Here is a 22,641-nt window from a genome sequence, read left to right on the forward strand (position 1 = left end):
CATACCCTAACATGTCAAAAACTAAGATTGTTGTTTTTATATGTTTGAATTTTCCTCCAGTTTGAAGCACCGGTTCATAGACCAAGAACCTTTCACATATATGATGTAAAGCACTTCATCAACTGATATAGGGAACAGTATGCAAACTGTATTTAAATAATGTCATAAATCCAGTGTTTACATGTTTTTTTTAAAAATTAAACTTGTAAACACATAGGAGACTACAATGTACTTGTACACCATATAGAATTATACTATAATTTCATATCATGATATCAAAAAAAAAAGCAAAACAAAGTAAAGTTTTCATGTTTTATTAAAACATACATGTATAGCATATATTTATTTCACTGGATTTAATAAAAACATCAATTTACATATAGTCAGTCATCAGACTATTCTTACTGATGAACATACAGGCATTTCTGAGCAATTGTGCAGCATAAAGTTTTTGCAACGTCAAAAGCAGTTCTTGTCAAAAGATTTCACTAATAAAAGTTTACATTATGTATATACAGCAGTAGTTATTGAACATGTTGAATACTGAAAAGACAGCAAGGCACGGTTTAAAGAGCAGTTACACAGAGTTAATATTGGATGAGGATAGTTAAAATGCTCTACATTAGATAAAGTTATTTAAATATTTGTACAGTTCACAAGAGAAATGAATTCAAAAACAGAATTCAATATCACAAAAGTTTTTGAGCAACCAGCAATAAACGAAGGAGATGAGCTTTTAGTCAGCTTTTTACATAATTTCTGTTTGCATTTTTTGCTGTATTTAATGCCTGTAAATTATGTTGTTGGATGCATCTATCTACCCGTGATGAGAGGTCTCTGTTGCTGGTCTAAAACTGAGCTCAGACCTAGGGCCTCTGCAATTTAGTCATGCTTGATAAGGTCTTTTTCTGCAGTAGACATAACAATAATGGCTGCAGTTTAAAAGTATAGGTAATAACCTCATACATTTACAGCTATACAACACAAGTCTGTTAGTATCTCCACAGCGCTCTTTTTGCCCCCCTCAGTCATGGTGAATGGAGCACTACTCGAATATGTACAACTCTTGAAGCAACTGTCTTAGCTACAATATCTGCAATTAAAGTGTTATGTGCAAAGTTGAAGAGATAAGCTGTGTGGTTTTCAACTGCTGTTTCCAATGACGGCTGGGGGCAAATTAATTCTGTAAAATAATTTACTGCTAGCATGAAAAGACGATTAACAAGCATTTAGAAATACAACTATGGTTGTATTTCCAGCAACTAGGCTGTAGATAAACTCCACTGTAGTGTACAGTGCACACCAGGACCACAGTAAGCACCAAATACCATGACTGGTTGCTTCTAAACTACCCGCTACACACTGAGAACAGGTAGGTAAGAAAGACATTTCAGATCAGACACCCATAAGGAATCAAACATGTAAACGTTTTACAAAAATAAAGTCAGCCCACCAGTCATGAGCTCAACATACAGTAGAAATAGCTGGCCTTATAAAAATATAGTGATTTCTTTTTTTTTTTTCAACAGTTCTTGGAGTGTTCGCAGGGTGCTGAGGTTGAAGGAAAAGAGGAGGAAGGCTTGTGGTGGATGAGGAAGCATGGTGGGACCGGGTGTGTCTGCGAGGGGGACGGGCTGATCGAGGGTGGACGGAGGACGGGAAGCCCCACAGTGACAGACTGTCCCTCTCAGTGCTGGCTGCAGTGACAGCAAGCTGTCCTTAGTGGATGTTGAGGTTTCTGAAGTAGTCAAAGGTCGCCCCGAGGGCCCAGCTTGTCTCTACATTGTTCACCTTCTTGGCTAACTGTTGAACAGAGTGACAGGGTGATCATTAAAACGCACACAGAAACAGTTTACTGCATTTACTATTACTTTTGACAATATTTAAGCTTTGTGAAATGCTGTACAGACAGAATCTGAAGATTTCGATCATGTAGCATTTAATTAATTAATTTGTTTAATCTCTGTTCATAGTAGGCCCTGATTTGCTCACCTGTAGCACAGTGCTGTCCTTGAAGCCAAAGCCCTCCTTTAGCAGACAGGTGATATATGTCATATCCATGCAGAGGAAGGGGCTAATAGCACGGTACTTGGTCATTTTGTTGCACACTGCAAACACAAAAAGCCACAGATTTCAGACATGACAATAATACAGATTTCACATACCACTGACAAAAAAGGCATTACATGGACACACTGTGCTGTATCATATTATAGTCATGTCCCATGTTTTAACAAAAAAAAACAACAACAAAAAAAACACCTTTTCTAACCCTGGTGCCACATGATTAAAAGATGACCTCTCTGTTTTGTTTGGCTGAATAAACAGGGAGGTGCGAGGAGAATGGCTGAGGGTCAGCACAAGGCTGCGGGTGGGTGGCAGCGTTAAACAGCCTGGTACACAAGTTTGTGTGTTTCAGTATGTGTCAGCCCCAAGGTGGTGTGTGGCTGTCAGGTGCCCTCCTGCCTGGGCCGGACAGACAGCTTCAGCTCAGCTGCCAGCTCAGCCTGAGCCAGACTTGTTCCTCGAGACCATGTGACAGTGTTCTCACAACACAAACAGCCTTACATAACACATCAGCTCATTCCTACTTGCTATAAATCTGGTTGTACATGGACACTGTAAGTATCACACGCTTGAGCTGATAAGCATGGTGGTTAAAAAAATGTTTTATTGTGATTTCAACATATATTTACTCTATCATATACTACAGTTGTCTTGTAATCCACTTTCAAAACACATTTTTAGGAAATAATTGGTTACATTTTACTTGTAATAAATCATTATTTGTCAAGTGTGCCATGTTTGGGCACAAACAAGTTTTAGTGTCTTTGCTGTTTAGAGCACAGTGCGTGTTGCATGAAGTTTCAGTGGTTAGACTACTGATATAAATAACTTGTAAAATGGTTGGTGTATGCAGCCCTAGAGAAGATAACATGTCACTCTTACCTTCCTTGGCTCTCTTCTTAAAATCCCTGACTTCAATCGCGCCACCCCGACTGCCATCTGTGCAGAAAAAAACATGCAATTTGGTTACCTGTTTTGTGCAAAACATGATAATTAGCATGAAAGATTATGGCACTGGACTGGAAGGTGACTCTTTGGCGTGTGCCCACTCACCGATGAGGCCAGACTCCACAGCTCTGTCGAAGTAGTAGGAGAAAGCGTAGAAGATGCTGCTGCCCTTCACTTCGTAAGGCTGGTGCACGATTCCTTTGATTACCTTCATGACCTCATAGTAGCACAGCTTATACCCTGCATAGCCTAGAGAGAGAGAGAACAGGTAAATTAAGATTTGTCGAAGAATTACTTTATATTAAAAATGGTGGAGTAAACAATGAGTTAAAGGCGCTTGGAGGCAGCGATGGTTGGAATGCAGTTGTAAGAGTCTGGAGTTTGAGGTCAGCCAGAGGTTGGAGCTGGGGGCTCATCCTATTATATACAAGGGAAGCCCCAGAAGGACAAGTTTCACACAGCCCCATGGGTATGGTTGGCTCAGTTGTGCCGGCAAAACCATGTGCTGACAAGAGCGGCAGTTAGCGCGGCCCTGTTGGGCTGTCTATTTTTACCACATAATTGTGAGCGGTCCAGATCAAGCCGCTCGTTACACAAAAAAAAATAACAACTCAGGGACAAGCCCTGCATCTTTTGGCTACTTGACTGTGGTATGGGAGTGACTGCCTTATTTGTGAAGTTAACTGACAGTTTTCTTTTCGTTTAAATACAAGGTTGACTGCAGTATAATTGTTCAAGAGGGAAGACGCAGAGCGAGAGAGGATGACAAAACATGCATTTGGCGCCAAGGTTACAGAAACTCCAGCAGGAGAATGTTCTCATGAGAGACCGTATTGTACTGTACTCTATTGTGTTCCAGAGTTGAGAAAGGAATGCACAAATCGCTGCATCCAAGGAGCTGGGAAGGCAATCAAAACCTCAGCATGCTTTTATCTTACCGTCAGGAATCCCGCTAACTTTGTAGGTGGTTCCTCCAAAAGTAACTTCTTCTCTGAACTTTTTCGGGAGGCAGGAACTTGTGAAGACTTTCCAATCTAGACCTGGGAAAACAAAAACAAAGGAACAGTTTGTCATCTTCCTATGAGTGCATTTACAAAAGAATGCAAAAAGAGAGGTGATGAAAAGGCACTAGATGCTTACCATCGGCTCCTAGTGCGCCAAGAGTTGCCAGTCGGGCCGCATACAGTCCATTTCCAAGGTAGCTATGTGAAGGTGACATACAATTATGGTTAGTTTTGGATAGATATGCATGTCTTACTCTACAGAGGCCTTTTCTGCTATTTACCTGTGTGTGTAGAGTTGGTACGTATGGTCGAAGAGGTTAAAGTTGGCAATGTAAGTCGCGGGAGCAGACTGAATCGTTTTCTGTTGGATAAACACAAATGTTTAGTGGTATATTTTGGGTAAGAACATTTTCAAAACAAGACTTGTTTTCCCTATAAAACATTTCATTCACCTTTGACTTGGGAAGGAATGTGATCTGTGTGGATCCGCCACCCAAATCCAAGATGCCAACTGTCCTCTTGGTGTTGGAATACAGGTGACCTATGGAAAATAAGCTCAGTGTTAAACAGGAGAAGGTGCAATCCATCACAGCACAACAAAACAGAGACTACTGTGTAATCTTGTGGCTTTATTACCAGTTTCAGTACAAGTTTCTTCTTTTTATAACCTCTACTGTCAGAATGATGCATGCCTACAGCTCATGTCTGTCCCCAACATGAGGGAAAATACTTTTTTGATTTAAAGCGTACTGTATGGTTGTTGTCTAAAATACATTCGATGATGCCCCCCAAAAAAAAAAAAAAAACGTGAGGAAATATTGCTTGTTTTTGCAAGCTGTTTGGGGCCAGTGATTCAAACTCATAACCTCAGACAGGAGACAAGAGTCTTTCACTGCCGGGCTTCTGTGTACACTGGAGCCTCAGATATGAGCCTCCTGACCACTAACACCACCATAGCAAAACACAAGCAATGTCTTACCTGTTAGGAAGTTCACTGTGACCCAGGCGAGGACTCCTAAAACAGCACATGAGGGCAAAATGTCTCTATTAGTAAAAATTACAACTTTTTCCATTTGAGTGCCAACTCTGAACTGAAGATGACTTTATTAAACTGATATTTAAATAGCAGAGTTGATGTAACTAACGTGTGATTGCAGACCAGCCCAGGTAATTACATTTGTCTCAGATGTCAAGTTATTGCACTCATAAAGTGAGGATAATGAATGACACACAGTGTGTGATGAAACGTAACATAGTGAGGGTGTCTTAATGAGTGATGTGGAGGATGGTAAGAAATTATTGGGCGTGGGTTCCACACTGGCTTATTTATTTGTCTCAGCGAGGTGGTAACAGACCTCTTGTAAAACGAATTATGAGCGCAACATTGTGTGATGTATCCTCAGTAAATGAGGCACTTAAAGCACCTGGTCAGACAATAAATCTGTCAAAAATAAAACTAATAAAAATCTTGTTTTGTGTATTTTATATTGTGCAAACAGGTTAAAGGGCATCAAAAGATAACATACCTTCATTTTGTCCATTCATGATGGAAACACTGTTGTTTGGCACAAAGAAAGGGGACTCATTAAACACCTCTCTCACCTGTGGAAGAAATGTATCAATATTTCAGTATATTTATCTGCTGGATATGTTGTTAAAACAACACAATGATACTGCACTACACACCCTAAAAGTTTCTGCTGTTGTCAAGATAATGTCTATTCAGGCTCTGGTTCTGTTTCAGAGTGACAGATAACTCAACCACAGGCATGGCTGGAACAGTAGCCTGGATTTAATACTTTAAATGACAAATATGGTTACTCCACACAACCCCACAACAGCTGTTTTTTGCAACATGGTAGCCACCAAATGGGCAGACTTGCAACCGTTTTTTTTCAGTGACACTTGTAAGCACTTAGTGGTTTCTCATCCCGCTCCCTGGCGGGACGGGTAGTGTTTGTGCCAAACTGTCTGAGGGCAGAGAGAAAACGTGCCTCACCTCCTTCAGAAGAGCACTGGCCTTGTCTTCAGGCAGCAGGCGCAGACCCGCTGTGGCCTTCAGGACCACCGGGGTCCTTTTCCAGTCCTCCTCTGGCACGGTCTTCTTTGCAATCTTCAGAAGCTGACGAATGGTGTTGCCACCCTGCGGAAGATATGTGGTGTCACTTCACAATCAGGAAGTTTTCTTTTGTCTTTAAAAATGTGTAAATCAAAGGTAGCAGACAGGAGTGGGCAGCAGTGACAGCATCAGCTGGAGGCATTTTTTTGTAATTACACAGTGTTTACATCACATGAACCCAACCCAAAGAAAATCCCAGTGGTTTGCAGACAACTCCCTAATTTACCTGATAATTAATAATAAGTGACGGTGTAAACACATACATACCTCCTCAGGGTTGTCCTTATAAGCAGACAGTCCAGGCTTTACCGCATGGTACATTTCATTGTCCAGAACTGGCAGCTCAACTAAAAAAAAAAAGTCAGCGAACAGACCATAAACCACAGTGATATTTATGGGATAAAGCACAAACTCAAGCATGTGTAATTGCACAGCTTTTTTTCTTTTATATCTCAAGTTATTTAGACTGTTGCACTTCACCTACATCCTGATGCAATTTTAGAGGTCTGCGTCCTCCACAGTTGAGTCAGACAGGCAAATTAAAAGTCCACTTCAGCTACTTTTAGAAGCAGTAATGTCCATTCACTCATGTTTGCCCTCACACCACACAGCGAATGACCTAACAGCAAGCAGACACAGTGGGAGCCAGCAGCATGTGCACAGCTCTTCTCTTGGTTTAGAGCGAGGGAGAAAGTGGTGCACTCACCGGGGTCTTTTTGGATGAACTTATAGATGTGGATCCTGCTGCCTGTGCTCCCAGCGTCAAACATGATCCCGTAGAAAACCCGGCTCGCGTTGACGGGGGAGGAGGCTTCAGGCACATCAGGCTGGTAAACCTCAGGAAGCTGGTACGGCTCAGGTGCAGGATGCACGACTTCGGGCACCGGGTGGATAGCCTCGGGCAGGGTGTGGATGACCTCGGGTGCCGGGTGGAACACTTCGGGGATCTGAGGGTAGGTCGGAACACCCGGCTCCGGGACTTCAGGATGTGGGTTGGAGACTTCGGGGAGGAGGTTTTCCGTGTTGGCAGAGTGCTCCCGGTAACGGTAGAAGTGGGGGACGTAGCGGTGGTGCCGGTAGTATGTCGCCTCCGTTAAGAGGCTCCCAGCCAAGAGCCACACGGAGAAAGTGAGGAGCATGCTCGGCGTGGCCATTGTTTCACAGCCGGGGAGAAGAGACAGCTGAGGAGAAGAAGTGGTGGATGCTGGAGTCAAAGATTGACAGGGGCCCTGCAGAGAGAGAGCGCAGTGGAGATGGAGAGACGCAGAGTGGATGCGATGCACACTCAGGACTGTCCGGTCATCCGTTTACAGTATATAAAGACATAAGGGCTTGGCATGGGGCCACACCGAGTGCAACCATCCACCAATCCTGTGGCGGTCCATCCCAGCTCCAACAGCAGTCCCCCCTCCTGTGAGCTGAGCCGGAGACTACCTGCCTACCAGCAGCATTTCTCTTTTTTTCGTTTTCTTTCTTTTTTTTCTTTTTTTTTGAGAGGAGGATTATTTTAGGTTATGTTTTTCCCCTCCTCATCTTTACTAGTTACTCTGGAGCCAGAAAATCCCCTAAAGAAAGGAGAAAGGGATTTATAAACGAGTCAAAATGAGTGGCTCACACACAAAAAGCCCAAAAGAAATGGTCTTAAAATACTTTTTATGGGCGCATTTAAGACTTACATAGGAGCTTGCCTCAGAAATTCCTTCCCGCTGCAACTCTTTGGACTTTCACAAGTGCTCAGATTTGGCTACTACCTGAATGAAAAAAATGTATTTGACAGTTACAGATTAGTTTTTAATTTTTGCAACATATACTGTGAAATCTGACAAGTTGAGCTTACCTAAATATTGAAAACGGATTGCCGTGAAAAAGGAAAGTAAATTAGTTTTAATCTTGACTTGTGTTTACGTTATAAGTAACTGCTGAGTTTACTTCATTTTTTGTCAGTTGTTGCAACTTAAAAATGACAGGTGAAATTACCTTTCTTTCTAAGCAACTTCAGTAAACTAGTTTAGTCACAAAGAGGATTTCATTTACCAATGATGAAGTTTGGAGATCTGCAAGTTCTGTATATATATATATATATAATATATACATGTAACATGAATTGTTTGCAACCAGCAGAATACAGATATACAGTACAGTAAATTAGGTTTACTTAAATTGCTTGATTTAATTAAACTTGTCATTTTTAAGTTGCAACAACCTCACAAAATTAAGTAAAAATAATTAAATATCAAATAAACTTAATTAGATATAATGTAAACATAAGTTAAACCCTATAGTTAAATTAACTTACATTTTTCAAGGCAGTCTGTTTTCTAGATTTTTTAAGTAAAATCAACTTGTCAGATTTCATAGTGTAACACTTTTCTAATCTTTGCATTCATTTTAAGGTTAACCTTAACACTGTTAAGTTTTGTTTTATCTAAAATGTGTTGGAGCTGTGTGGGGAAGACAATAAATTAAACAAACTACTTCAGACTGAAAATGTGACTCACCATGTTTCATTGTAGGATGGATTCTGGCTGTGTTTGATTAGGTATTACTACATCCACTAAATCACGTTCAGTAGCTGGAATGACTCATGCCTGTGTTTTTAAAAAGAAATCCTCTCAACCTCCTCTTCATGATCCTACAGTAATCACCACATTAAATCTGCTGCAGCCCTTTCACCAACCTTAAAAAATGCAAATGTGACCTGCACTCCAGCTGGCATAGAAGTTAAAAGAATGTTAGCAATCATCTCACTCCTACTCATCCTTGTGTTAACCACAGGCTTTCCAAGGGAAAAATATTTGGGCAGTAAGGCACGTTTCACGAGAGAATGCATGAAAAGCATGAGTGGCTGTTTCTCTGCTTTAGGTGGGTGGTTGGCACTGCATCATAAGCCATGCTGTAGTGTATCAGCTAGCTAATGCTTTCTGGTGTAATGTTCAGAGTTACTGGTTTTAGTGCAGGGTGCAGAGGCATCAAGGATATCCCACAGCAGTGCAGCAGCGGCGTCTCAGAGACCTCACATGAACTGAGAATTGTACCAGGGCTGTGATATTTTTCACCCACTTTGTATCAACAGAAAGTGGACAGACATCTGAAACAGGAGGCGCTGGTAGTCAAGCAACTGAGGCATCCTCAGGGAACCGACCCTGCCCCAGCTCTGACTTAACACGTGCTCATACGAGACTGTTTCACCTCAGGCAGCAGGCGACTGAGGCAGAAACTGAGCTGCCGGCCAGCCCAGTCAGGAGGGTAAGGGGAGGGCAGAGGTCCTTCGGATGGGCACGAGAGAGTGCAGGAAGTCCATGCAGAGGACAATGTGGGGAGGGTGGGGCTTGGCACTAGTATTCACCCATCATGCCATTCCACTCCCAGGACACTCGACTGTGCAAAGCACTGTTCCAACACTGTAATTTGGACTAAAAATATTGGACTTTCTTTCCTCCTTCCTTTTTTCTAAATACTGTGGCTACTTTTTTCAATCCTGCGGCTCACCAGAATGGTCGTTCGCCCCTATCAAAGCGTACATGTGCAGGACCTCTCACTGACTTGTGCCCATAGATGTCTTGGTTGCATGTTAACAGTGTGATAATGTGACTAATAAACTGTGCGTGAAAATGTTTTGTCAGGATTGTTTTGATTTTGAAATCATTGTTGTATATTTTCTTGCTGCTAAAGTCCAGACACATCCTGTGGTTAATGGAGCAATGAATTTGGATAATGTGGAGTGTGTGTGGACAGCTGCAATCCACCTCAGGCTGTGTGATACATGAATCATGTTGTAGTTTTAAACACACACCTACTTTTACAATACCATCATAATGTGATGCAATAGGAACTACCCTCTGAATAAAATGAATGAGTTTAATGAAATCTTTGTTTTTTCAACTCATCAAATACTGCTGTTTGTTAGTGGACTTACACATCTAAATGTGAGGTGCTAAACCTAAAGATGCCCAAACATGTTTATATTCCTCAACCCACAAAGTAATTTTATTTGCCGAACTCTAACTACTGTAATTTTATGTTAATTACATAATTTTAAGTAAAGGGTGTAACGTCATTCTTGGGGCACTAATTAATATCATACAAACTGTTGTACGTGCATTTTCGCCTTCACAAGCATGACCAGCAGCTGCGTTAGAGACTCCTCGACTGATGGGTTGTTTTTGGTGAACCGTGGGCGATTCTAGCAAATTCCATGATAAGCAGTAGTAGGAGGAGGACATGGGACTTGATTTTTTTTTTTTTTTTAAAGACTATCTATTTCATGTACAACTTTCAGAATAAAGTGACAGTTTCAGCAAATATGCCACAAAGATATTTTTGTAGAAGTGACCAACTGTAGCTTAAGTCTAGAAATAACTTACAATAAACTAAACAAATCTAATGGAAAGTCCATATGTTGCCAAATCATGTTCGGATGTCGTCCAAATGTGCACTGCTACTGTATAATCTGCATGTAAAGTGCTCCTCTAAAGCATGACACAGCACATTACAAACAATGTTTTAAGGGACATTTTGGTATTTTGTTTCAAGTTAACTGAAACCATAAAGCATGAGAGGAGACCCCAGCTTTGTAATCTACACTCTGCAATATATCATTAATATGCTGCAATGTTACCCTCAGGAATGCCATGTTTGTGGGTGTCCTACCCCAAGAAGTCCATTGAAGAGACCTAAACCTTGTCATTACAATTCCAATGATAATGACAGCTTTGAAAAGCTCAGGGTTATTTCAGTTTTCTCTCCTCACTGTCATAGTAATTACCTTTAAATTTAGTCTTCAAACTCTGTTGATGATGCCAGAGCACCAAGCGACCCTATATGGTTCAATTTACAGTAGCTACACCCAACACTTTAGTGATATTGACTTTTTTGTTTGATGAATAATCTACACTGGACACTCTCACGTTCCTGCAGAAAGCTGAACAAGATATTGGAGAGATTTTAGTGGTTTTGAGCTGTAATTATGACCTGCGCTGACTTTACATTGTTTCTTTTGGATGAGTGTCTTCGAAGATGTAAGCCAACTGCATTTACGTTTATCTTTGTGGTTTTCCCATAACTCCAACAAAAAGCAGCTGTGGGGGAAGGCAGCGGGTAACACATAGTTCTTTTCAGGACAACCTGGACAATACTGCTGACAGGAGCCAAATGTATTTCATGTCATCGCGTGGGAGGAGATCATGTGCAAACAGATCCTGTTTGATAGAGTCCAGAGTGAGAGGACCATAATTACAAGAGAAGTGACAAACAGCGTGTCAGTCCAGAGGCTGTTGAGCAGAACAGACATCTGTATCTTACAATTTCCCACAGTGATTGGTTCAAGTCATATTTATTTTCAGACGTGCAGCAACTTTGGACGCAAAAATGCCTAGGCTTCTCAGTGTGCAAAGGCCTGTATTTGTGTAGGCTAACGCTATTATCTGTCACCCACTGAAAGTGTTTGGAGTGGCAGCGACTCCAGACTGATACAGGGGAAGAAAAATAATGTTAATCTCACATTATCAGGATGGTCTTATTGTATTAGAAGAAAGAAAACATTTTTTGGCCAAATTTTTGTTTCTGTGACCTTAAAAGGACCAGAAAATAACTGTGTACCAACCAACCCCCGGTCTCCCCCACTGCCTCTCTTTCTTTCACTTTCTCCATCCATTTGTTGCCTCTTGAACTGTGTCATAAACTGAACGAAATTTAATTTTCTAAAGAAATGCATGGCTAAATGGGTAAGTTGTACTTTCACAGACATTAAAATGTAATTCAGACATATATCTTAGGCCATCAAATGCAACATTAGAAATTTGCATACAACAAATATCTAGCAGACAAGCATAGGCCTAAATAAGGTTTTGTGCATTAAATATACAGTAGGTTGACAGGCCCTATATAGGTTACCAAAAGTCCTGTAACAGAGAAATTTGATCTTTTCCTCAGTCAGAGTCCCCATGGCAACACAAACAAACACTCAGGGGCACAGGAGCTTGGTACTACTGTACGTCTAATTAGCGTCCAACTTCCTCTCTTTGAGGTCGTTTTCTTCAGATTTGTTGCCGGTAACAGTAGCAGTGATGCCGAAGAAGAAAATCACCAAAGTAAAGAAGGCGAAAGCCGGGTGAGATGACCGTTCATTTGTGTACTCTTCACTGACGCACAAACCGTAACTGTACGCTAACTACGTTGCATTTTATCACAGGAAAGGAAAGAAAGAAGGCAAACAGGAGTCAAAGGCGGACAGAGAGTCTGACATTGAGAAAGCCAAGGCCAACGCTGCCCTGTGGGAGCTGAGGGTGCAGGTCACCGACCAATCGCTCGCGCAGTACCGCGAGGGTTGCCGCAAATTGGCACGCGTAAATGAAGAGCTCACCAACCACCTGTACCGCGCGGAGAAGGACTCTATCGATATAACGGGCTTTCTGAAGAGACAAGATGCAACTAAGGAGGAAAAGGTCGTTAAAAAGAAAACTATTTAGTTTGTAAATGAACAGAAGGAATGATTAACTCAACAAACGTGTTTTCACAGATCAATATGCTGCAGAAAAGCCTCAAAACTCAAGATGCACGCGCACGTGAGGAGCAAAACAAACTGGTGAGTTCATTTTAAGACACAGCCACAAGAGAAGAAATGCAACTTGAGCTTTATTTGGCCGACAAAACATACTCAAGCTCGCCTGTTCATAGTAGAAAACTTAGATTTACTGTGCGCAGCTTAAAAAATGTGCTGCACTGTGTCTTAACAGCTGTCTTGTGTGTAATTATGTCGACATTTATTATGTAAGAAAACAACAACCAAACAAAGCGACCATAAAACAAAAAAACAAACCCTCACATTCCAAGTTACATGGTCTAATGCTATTTTAATCTATGTCAGTAGCCACAGAAAAATTAAAAGTGCTTGCTTGGGAAAAGGCAGTCACACTGCTGGTCTTGATGTGTTAACCATACCTCACAGATCTTTACACTAAAATACCAGTGAAGTTACATAACATACGCCAAGCAAGCTCAATTTGTCCCTTTTATCCTCACTGACCTCTGCTGCTTGCAGTTGAGATCGAGCTATCATACTGACATGACAAAATTCAAGTGGCTTTACTACAAACAAACAAAAAAAAGTACAAAAAAAGCTTTTGCCTCGTTTGCTAGCAGCTGTTTTTCATCTTCCAGCTCTTGCTCTTGCTCATGCTGGTAAAATGGAGTCCATTAAGCTTCTGGGAAAGAAAAAAAGAGGCATGGTCTGGACCAACTTGAAACATCCCTATTTTAGACATAGAACTGTCATATATGTCCAGTTAGGGGAAAAGGATACTGTCATGTGGTCAGCTCTTAACATGTGACTTAAAGGCATAATGCTCAAAGGCCTCTCTCACTGTGGGGTGATAAAATCTTATTATTTTCACTGTTGATTAAATATTTAATTCTTAAATAATAGATTAGTTAGTTGTTTGGTCTATAAATTGTCAAAAAAGTGAAAAAAAAGAAAAAAAGAAAAAATGATGCCCTCAAGTGACTTTTTTTGTCCTCAGCCCAAATATATCCAGTTTACTGTCATAAAGTGGTAAAGAAACCAGAAAGCATTCACATTTAAGAGGCAGGAATCAGAGTTGTACTTATTTTTCTCCAAAACAATACTGAAAGTGATTACTGCGGCTTCTAAATTAATTATAAATAGGCGCCACAGACGCCATGGTAGATATTGTACTCACTGTTTGATGATCCTCGGTGCTTTAGGTGGTGTTCAGCGTTGATTGATTTGAAGGACGGAAGTTGCTGAGTGAAGTAACTCTTGTGCGACTGCAGCCTCAAAATGATATTAAAATACAAAAAAAAACCTAAGATAAAAATTCAAATCAATGGGGAAATTTTAAAAAATCAGCAAACAATAAACTAGGAATAAAGCAAACACACAGCGGCTGAAGACTGTATCTTGGCGTCTTCCACAGCCGAGGAATTAAGCACACCTGCCTTTAATGAGCGGGTCCTGAGACGCCAGGTGTGGTGACGCATTTACGTGACTCGAAAAGAATAGGAAATTATAAGGGGTTGTCTAGGAGGAGATATAATGATTCTTATCTAAGTGCTGTCAAATTCAGTTAGCAAAATAATAATTCCATAAAGATTTCTCCACATACTACATACCATTATAAAAAGTCAGACGCAAGCAACACTCGCCAGTTTTCACTAGAAACTGTGTCAACAGGGCACTTTAGGGACCTCACTTTTATATTGTGAGTGCTAAAAGAGAGGGCTCATTGTGAATCTTATTGTTGTAAACAAAGGTCCTGCCAGGTATATATATCTTTCTTTATGAGGTCAATTGATGACTTCAGTTGTTTATAGGTGTGAATATGAGCTTGAATGGTTTTGTTTGTCAGCCCTGTGTCAGTCTGGTGACCTGTCCAGGGCGTACCCCGCCTCTCGCCAAATATCAGCTGGGATAGCCTCCAGCCTCCCCTTGACCCTGATCAGGATAAGCAGTTACAGAAAATGGATGGCTGTTTTCAGGGGAGCTCATGTCTTACTAAGGCAGCTTCTCCCGTCGTTCACACCCTCTGATATTCTTTGGGGAGTTGACCATTTCACCCAGAGTGAAAACTGCATATGATGCAAACCACCTTGCATAAAGATTGGTGCATTGATTTGATGTGGATGAACATACACAGAGTTATGTGAAGGATAACGATTAGGCCTAAAGTTGTAATCAGACGGTTGATAACCTCTCATTTAGTCGTCATGTACATGTTTGTGGGTGCGTGTTTTGCTAGTCTCTCATGACTTTGGTCATTTTGTCACATTTTTGCTCAGACTGGCTTTTCCACAGTAGCATCTTGAGGTATTTAGGCTGACTGATCTGTGCTTAAGTTGGTTTGCAAAAGAGTATGGCCTGTGTGAACTTTGGTATGAAAAATTTCTTCCCTAACTGAGACAAGTTGCACTTATGGGAACTTTGCAAAATCTCTAGTATACAGATGCATTCTTACAGTGAATTAATGCATTTAATAAGAAGCATATTTTTTACTCTGTGTATCTGATGTGATTGGTTTCAACAGGTTGATGATTACACAATTCAAATCAGTGAGATGAAGGAACTGTTCAGAAAGAAGTCCAGAGATTTCAACATGATCCAGGATGGGATGAGAAAAATTGAGGAGTTTCAGAAGACAAAAGCCCAGATGGAGCAGGAACTCAGTGATGTGAGAGAAAGAAAAAACACACTATTAAGTGTTTCCTATCAAGAGTGTTTGCTCTTTTTGTCAGGATGTTAATGCTTTATATAACCATTACTTTTTTTGTTTTGTAGATTAGAGAAAACATGGCTGTTGCCGACAAGGTGCACCGAGAAAACTTAAACCAAATGGAGTACAATTTCCTCAAAGAAAAGGTACTGTCGAGACAGCTAAAACACTCACAAAATGTTTTAAATTCTGCACAAAGACTCGGACATGCTGCTGACCATAACTGTGATGTCTTTGTCTATTTATCGCTTTATTAATTGACAGTTTTTTTATTATAATTGTTTTGAATCGACCTCTGATTTGTAAAATGTTTTGCCATTTGAGTAACAATTGTCACATTCTGACTACAAATCATAGTTTAAACCACAGTTTAAAGTAGAAAAAATAATGATCTTGTAGTTTTAGCACAATAGTTATCGATATTAACTGAAATGTACATTTTTATTATGATAACATTTTTAGCCATATTGCACAGCCATACTTAAAAAAATATTAGCCAACCAGTTAGATAGTTGTGGAAAACATGGCCCCTGGAAGATAACTGTGAAACATCAAGTGAGTTTTGTAAATTTCCTCGCAGGAACGCCTTGAGAAGGAGGCTGAGAAAACGATAGCCCACGTGGTGGAGAGGGCCCACAATGAGGCCATTGTGTGAGTGTGTTTCCACTGTCCATTCACAATCTAATTTTATTCTGTAAACTGCACTTTGATGTCCTCAGAACGCAAAGAAAAAATAATTTACTCACATAAGCGTCTATGTATATAAATATATATATATATATAACTAGAACTAACGTAATTTTCTCGACCACACTGGTTGGTCATGTTCAGATAGTGTACATCACCGAAGCCAATGATCACATCTCTGGCCGCCCCAGAACGAGGAGAGTGTAATGCATGTGGGGAAGCCCATAGTTTATTACTTTTGAGGCCATAAGATGTATATTTCCCCTCTGCTATGTTTAGTTATTTTTTACAGCTCATAAAACATCAACATTGATACTGGTGTGGTCCTGCCAGTTTGGTCTTAGTCTAAGTAATTGACTTAATTTTGAAGCCAAGCACACTGACCTAGTTATTTTATGAGTAAAAACCAAGAAACTGTGAGCAAAAATCTTTGATATGCTCTACATGATCAGACCTCAGTCTTTTCACATACCATGACCGATGAATGCCCTTAAAATAATTCGGCAATAATTTGTTTTATTCTACCTGGAACTCACCATTCAGGTTCAAATAAATCTTAAAGGGAGGGTCCATCATCATAGCTTGTAGGTGGAGGATGGTGTTATTTTATTATTAAACCTTTATTTAACCAGGTGCAGTAACATTAAGATTCAATAAATCATGGTACTGCATTTTTACTGTATAAACCCATCAATGGATCCACAAGTCAGTGTCAGTGTTTCCTGCAGTTAGATGTTGGTCTGCACGTTCCAAGTTTGAAGAAGCCTACCGCTGTGGACGCTATGTCAGTTTGACCTTGAAAGTTGCACAAACTAGTCTATTAAAGGCACGGATTGCAACTTTTTGTGTTCATGGGGTAAAGTTACTGTTTCTGTAAAAGGAGTCTGGTGGCTGTGGACGGGATCAGCAGCAAAACCAATTTTAGCCGTCTAAAAAAAAGGACCTAAAAAACATCAGTATCGGTTCATATGCATATTTTGATAATTTTAACTGCTTTACTTTGTTGTCAGACAGCCTTTCCCCCCACAGTCCATTGACAGAAACAATCATTTTACCTCACCGCACATGGGAGTTGCTGGTCTACCGATGTCTGAATCGTTTAGTTTTTGTTAACGTGACTTTCAGAATCGAACTAAAGTGGCTTCCACAGCAGTACGCGGGTTTGTATATCGCAACATCATCATGCAGAAACCTTCGTCAGACCATGTGTGAAAAACTTTTGGATTTGAATACAACAGGAACACAACTGGAAAGCTACAGAATGATATAAAAACCTAAAAAAATATTGCAGTCTCCCTTTAAATGGGTACAAATTCTGTGTTGCATGATTTTTTTTTTTAATTTGGGGGGATTTCTTAATTTCTTAATTTGGTAGAACAGAAGTTAGGTATAGCATGAAAGGGGGAAAGAGAGGGGGTGACATGCAGCAGGGCAGTGGGTTGGAGTCAAACCCATGGCCGCTGCAGCAAGGACACAGCTTTTGTACATGGGGCGCCCGCTCTACCAGGTGAGCTACTGGATGCTCTGGCATGAGTTTAAGATCAGACAGATATGTTCATCATCAGAGACAAATTTGTCACAGGCTCTTTTGCTTTGTCCTCTTAACCATTTAGGCAGTTGGACGATGCCTCTCGCTCTGTGTTCAAGGAGAACGTCCGTCTCAACGAAGCGCTGAAATATCACATAAAGGCAGCAGAGGACCTGCAGATATTGACAGATTCACTGGTCAAGGAAAATGCCTCTCTGGCACTGGACAAGGTATGTTTGAACCGTAGGACAGCAAACAGCAGTGTTACTATTAGGCACCGTCAGTTCTTGGATAGAGACCATTCATCTCCATAAAGTCATTTTCAATCATTTCAGTGAGGAACCACTTGTCAGACCTGTGCAGAATATATTTCAGGTGGTTTTTCCCTTGTGTTGTTTACTTGTGCTGACCCTGTGTATTTTACTTGTGGTCCTCCTCCAACCCCCCTCACCTCCTGACTACTACCCAGCCTCTCAGTGGTCAGTGGTTGTGGTTAGTTTCCACTGGTGTATGGGTTCAAATCCAGTGGCTTCTCTTTCGCAGGTTTCTGGCAGGGATTCTTTAAGGCAAATAAATATTGGGCACATTAATCTTACCCCTGATGATGACAGTAAATGAAGGAGGTAAATCCACCATGTTGAAGCTCTGGCCACTCACTCAGCAGCGCAGGCTAGCACACAAACCATTATCTGTTTCAGCCTTACAGTATTGGCACAAAAAAATGAAAGGATTTTCTAAATTTAGATTGGTGTTGTCTTTTAACAACTTTGCTCTTCTGTCTGCTCACCCAGAACACGTTTGAGCTGATGGTGAAGAAAAACGCAGCTCAGATTGAGGCCCAAAAAAAGGAGCTTTCTAAACTGAGGGCTAAGGTAGCATCCCTGGAGCAGCAAGAAGAGAAGAAAGAGGAGGAGAGGACCCTGGTCAGCGTCCAGGCCAGCCAGGTAGAGCTGGACAAGCTGCAGAAAGTGCTCTCCATGCGGGAGAGGGAACTGAGACACGTCAAGAGGCTGGCGAGCACCATTGTAGAGCAGCGCACAGAGCTGGAGCAGTTCTTCCACGAGGCTCTGGCTCAGGTGAAGCAGGAGATCTCGGCCAGCAGGGTGCAATACAAGAAGGAGGCGCTGCAGGCTTATCACTGGAGGCTGAGAGAAGCCACAGCAGGAAAACTCAAGTTCCCACCCATCCGCACATTTCATAAAAGCCCCCACAGTACCAACTCTGTCTATTCAGACATGGAGGCAGCTGCAAGGTGGTAGGTCCACTTCCCATCATTCCCATGACTTACACAACTGTGTTTGTCTTTGTGATATTTTTAATTCGTCATGTTTATCAGCGCCAAGTCAACTGCAGCTCATTTAGTGGTCATCTAACCACAATACACCATATAGTTCATCTTAAAGGTCCAGTGCGTAGGATTTAGATTTAGGGGCAGCTATTAGCAGAAATAGTACATGATATTAATTATGTTTTCATTTGTTTATAATCACTTGAACATAAAAAGTGTTGTTTTTTTGTTTCCTTAGAATGAGCCGTTTGTATGTACATACGGAGCTGGTACCCTTCCTTTGAGTCTGCCATTTTGCTTTACAGTAGTTCAAAACAGATGATTTGAACACAAGCTCTCGATCGGGCCTTTCATGTTTTCACGTCAATCACCATAGTCCTCCAACATGCTTGGCATCGGGGGCGAAGTTTCACTTGTGCAGCCTTATTGTTAGACAAAGGCAGCCGCCTCTGACCAGTCGTGGTATTGCAGCAAGAAAATCCGCCGCAGTCCGAAAAACATTTTTCCCTAAGTCCATCGTTGTAAAACACACATCTGTGAAACTGCTGACGGTGCACCTCTAAATGCGAATACAGTCAACACGGTTCCCGTGTATCTTTTAAAAGTCTTAAAAATAAGGCATTCATTGATATTAAAATGTTTTAAATTAATCTTTCAAAAGTCTTAAAAAATGCTAAGACATGAGAAAAGGGATTTTGTTTAAGTTTTTTCTGGTATTCCACTGTAAAATCAAACAATTGTTGGTAATATGTCTTTTAATAATAATTTGCAGAATGCCTCTTACATTTACATGACCAAGAAGTCATTGTTAATGTTAGTGTGAATATTTATTCCTAAACATTTGTGGCTGATGTCAGTTGATGTTTTCTTTTCTTCATTTTTGTTGATTTTAAAGTTGGTCTTTACTATCATTTCAAGTGGCAGCATAAAAGTCTTTCAGTCTTAAATCTTACTTGCCTTATGTTTTAGAGACTTAGAGACTTTCCTCAAGCTGAGAAAAGCTATTTAAAAAAAACCATGATGTCATCCCAAATGTAAAGTCTATGAGCCGGATGAAACTCACAGACGGGGACAGTGGGAGAAACTCTATTGTCCATATTCAGTGGGCCGCATACCGCACGAGTAAACCCAGAAGCTAGAAAACATTTTGGCATATGCAACATGCGAGCAACTCCACTGCAATGTATAGGTGCCATCTTGTCATCCAGAATCCAGGTATTATTATAAATCTATGGTTATATGCCACTAAATCCATACAGACTAGACCTTTAACACAGCCATTATATGAAAACGAGTGTGTACAATACTAGTAGTTAACATTCATTTTATTTTATCTGCCTGTTAAAGGACTCATCAACCAGACAGCAAAGTTGAAATCTCAGATCTCACTTGGGAGCAGAAGGAACAAGTACTCAGGCTTCTCTTTGCTAAGATGAATGGACGGAGGGAAAGGTAATGAAAACCCCTAATAACTGCATTTTTTTGTCCTAGCAAAACACTTGTTTATTGCTTGTGTATCACTCATCCTAAATAATACTCCACAATCCAGTTGTAATCCCTGAAAACTGACTGAAAGTAGTGAATCAATTACCTCATGAAGAACAAAGTGCAGTGACACCAATTCAGGCTGAACTTCTGGTGACTCCTCCCTCTTTTTAATGTTTTAAACAGCCATTTTCTGAGCAGAAGAGGATACCATAAAACATCAGTTAGGCTTCGACCAATTTTCTTTTCCATCCAGCTGCTTAAAAAGAATGAAGAAAGAGTCTGGGCACAATAGTAAAAATAGGCCCAGCCACAGAGTCGTGTGCTTGGAAACAAACATCTGGTCACGTCGATTTGCTCTCAGCCTATTGGCCCCTCTTCACGTGCACCAGCAGTTTATTTTGTTTCTTTGAACGCTTGTGGTCAGAGCGCAGCTGGTAACATGATTTTCAGAGAGCAGTGTGCAGGGGATCTGAATGTATGGGGGTATGGCAGGCAAGAGGAGATATATATTCATGTTAACAGTGGTCTGGCACCTAGTCCGGCAGAATAACACAGAACATTTGGCGACTCAGTTAGCAGCATGCGAATCCATGTGCATCGTGTTGACCCAGAGTAACCCTGTTTCCACAACAGGCTGCAGGCCTGAGTGAATAGACACCAGTGTGCTAAACATGGCTTTTCACTATGTATGTAACTGCAACTCTGCATTTTCCTGATAGGAAAGAGAGCCAACATCTGGCTATGTCCGCCTCCTCTGAGAAGAGCCTTATTGACAGCGATGCTGCCGGGTAAGACACTGAAGGAATGCACGGGAATAAAAGTCATATCTCATCCTTGCAATTATGAACCCTGTGCAGATTTATTGGTCCCACATTCCATGTTTAGCTGAAAAAGCATTGGCTGTGAGAACATGAGTGTCTACGTTTGATTTATCAGACAGTTGCATTTTAACGCTGCATAATGATGACTGTCTTCCAGAATTAGAGAGGAGCTCTCCCTGGCGACCTTCATCACCCAGGCGCCTGAGCCCTTTCTGCCCTCGAACCCAACCAGCCGGCCGGATATCCACACCACATGACCTCTGTGTGGCCTCTGCATTGCACATCACACTCTGAATTGTTTGCCTCTGCTTTGTACGCTAACCACAGGGTGTCAATCATGTGCATGGTAGAATGCAAGATGTTTGTTTGTGCTCATAAATATCTCACCATGCATGTATATATGGCTTGTGAATACTCTTTCATACTTCGAGTCTGTGTGAATTCTCTCGCAACCACTTTTAAAGGATCTGTCCCCGCAAAACCAACGCTGATACCAAAATCTGCACCAGATAATATACAAGATCTCCAAGCAACTTGAGGCATAGACTAAAATTTTGTGACTCAACAAAATCATAAAAATACTTGCAACTCAACTTGGACAATGACTTGTGTCCTCACTTGAACTTGAGCCTTTTGACTTAAAAATACTTGGTATATTAAGGTCGGTGATTTCGTCTTCACATCAACATACTCTGCTGTTTTTAGAAACTAACTTTAAATTGCCTCTGCTTTGTCACCACTGTAACTTTCTAACAAGAGATCCGGTTTGATCACATATCTTAAAGAGGCTTTGTTATCTTGCATGAAAAAAGCAGTGTTGTTAAAGACTTCATTACAAGGAGTTGTTTCTGTTAGTGGAAGCCATTGACTTTAATAATACTTAGACACTGGACCAAAGATGGCGCCTATTCATTCCAATAGAGTTGCTCATCTCGGGCATACGCCAAAAGCTCTCTAGCCCCGGGGTTTACTTCTGCATGAACATGTGCAGCAGTGTTTCTCCTGCTGGCTACGTCTCCGTGTTTACACTCGCCTCATAGACTTTCTCAGCTTGAGGAGAGTTTTACAAATATAAAACCACCATGGCTCAAAAATTCAGAATAGAAGGAGTCAAAATTGACCTAGTTTGCAGTTGGTGACCTGTCAACAGTTTTACAGTGGTGGCCTATTGGATAAATTTTTGAGTGGCAGGGGATTTTTTGGGGGGGATGCAATACCACAAGTGGCCAAACGGAAAAATTTGCTACAAGGCTAAGCAGCTTTCCCATAATGTACCCCATAATGCATTGGGTCAAGCCTGGCATCTGGCAATCTAGCATAGCGTAGGTGAGGGATGTATTATGACTTGTTTAGGACTAGAAACTCAAAGTTTAAGACTTGGGACTTGACACAGGACCTGAGTGCAAAGATTTGACACTTTCTTTTGACTTGCAAAACAATGATGTGGTCCCACCTCTGCTTAGC

The 22,641-nt window shown here is 41.0% G+C and overlaps 2 protein-coding genes across 2 annotated transcripts; one reads left to right on the top strand and one right to left on the bottom strand.

Moving 5' to 3' along the window:
* Nucleotides 1–346: 346 nt before the first annotated feature.
* On the bottom strand, nucleotides 347–14,055 carry entpd5a (ectonucleoside triphosphate diphosphohydrolase 5a). Its single transcript, XM_042501302.1, has 14 exons — nucleotides 13,836–14,055; nucleotides 6,845–7,367; nucleotides 6,406–6,485; nucleotides 6,019–6,162; nucleotides 5,546–5,621; nucleotides 4,999–5,034; nucleotides 4,472–4,560; nucleotides 4,301–4,380; nucleotides 4,156–4,217; nucleotides 3,954–4,055; nucleotides 3,121–3,264; nucleotides 2,950–3,006; nucleotides 1,993–2,108; nucleotides 347–1,803 (listed from the first exon to the last, which is right to left on the bottom strand). The coding sequence occupies exons 2-14, from the start codon at nucleotides 7,290–7,292 to the stop codon at nucleotides 1,720–1,722; spliced, it is 1,518 nt and encodes a 505-aa protein (XP_042357236.1). The 5' UTR covers nucleotides 7,293–7,367; nucleotides 13,836–14,055; the 3' UTR covers nucleotides 347–1,719.
* On the top strand, nucleotides 12,204–22,595 carry LOC121954001 (basal body-orientation factor 1-like). Its single transcript, XM_042501303.1, has 11 exons — nucleotides 12,204–12,247; nucleotides 12,329–12,581; nucleotides 12,656–12,721; nucleotides 15,180–15,323; nucleotides 15,431–15,511; nucleotides 15,946–16,016; nucleotides 17,666–17,810; nucleotides 18,372–18,835; nucleotides 20,216–20,320; nucleotides 21,076–21,144; nucleotides 21,335–22,595. The coding sequence occupies exons 1-11, from the start codon at nucleotides 12,204–12,206 to the stop codon at nucleotides 21,432–21,434; spliced, it is 1,542 nt and encodes a 513-aa protein (XP_042357237.1). The 3' UTR covers nucleotides 21,435–22,595.
* The last annotated feature ends 46 nt before the right edge of the window (nucleotides 22,596–22,641 follow it).

This window comes from Plectropomus leopardus, chromosome 14 (genome assembly GCF_008729295.1).
Source record: "Plectropomus leopardus isolate mb chromosome 14, YSFRI_Pleo_2.0, whole genome shotgun sequence".
In the NCBI taxonomy this organism is placed as follows: Eukaryota; Metazoa; Chordata; class Actinopteri; order Perciformes; family Serranidae; genus Plectropomus; species Plectropomus leopardus.

Excerpts from the sequence above, each read along its gene's own strand:
- entpd5a (XM_042501302.1), bottom strand. The coding sequence starts at position 7,292 with ATGGCCACGCCGAGCATGCTCCTCACTTTCTCCGTGTGGCTCTTGGCT. Across the intron at positions 5,622-6,018 it reads CCAGTGCTCTTCTGAAGGAG|GTGAGAGAGGTGTTTAATGA; the intron begins GTGAGGCACGTT and ends TTTCTTCCACAG. Across the intron at positions 4,381-4,471 it reads CATTCCTTCCCAAGTCAAAG|AAAACGATTCAGTCTGCTCC; the intron begins GTGAATGAAATG and ends TTTATCCAACAG.
- LOC121954001 (XM_042501303.1), top strand. The coding sequence starts at position 12,204 with ATGCCGAAGAAGAAAATCACCAAAGTAAAGAAGGCGAAAGCCGG. Across the intron at positions 12,582-12,655 it reads ATGCAACTAAGGAGGAAAAG|ATCAATATGCTGCAGAAAAG; the intron begins GTCGTTAAAAAG and ends GTGTTTTCACAG. Across the intron at positions 15,324-15,430 it reads TGGAGCAGGAACTCAGTGAT|ATTAGAGAAAACATGGCTGT; the intron begins GTGAGAGAAAGA and ends TTTGTTTTGTAG.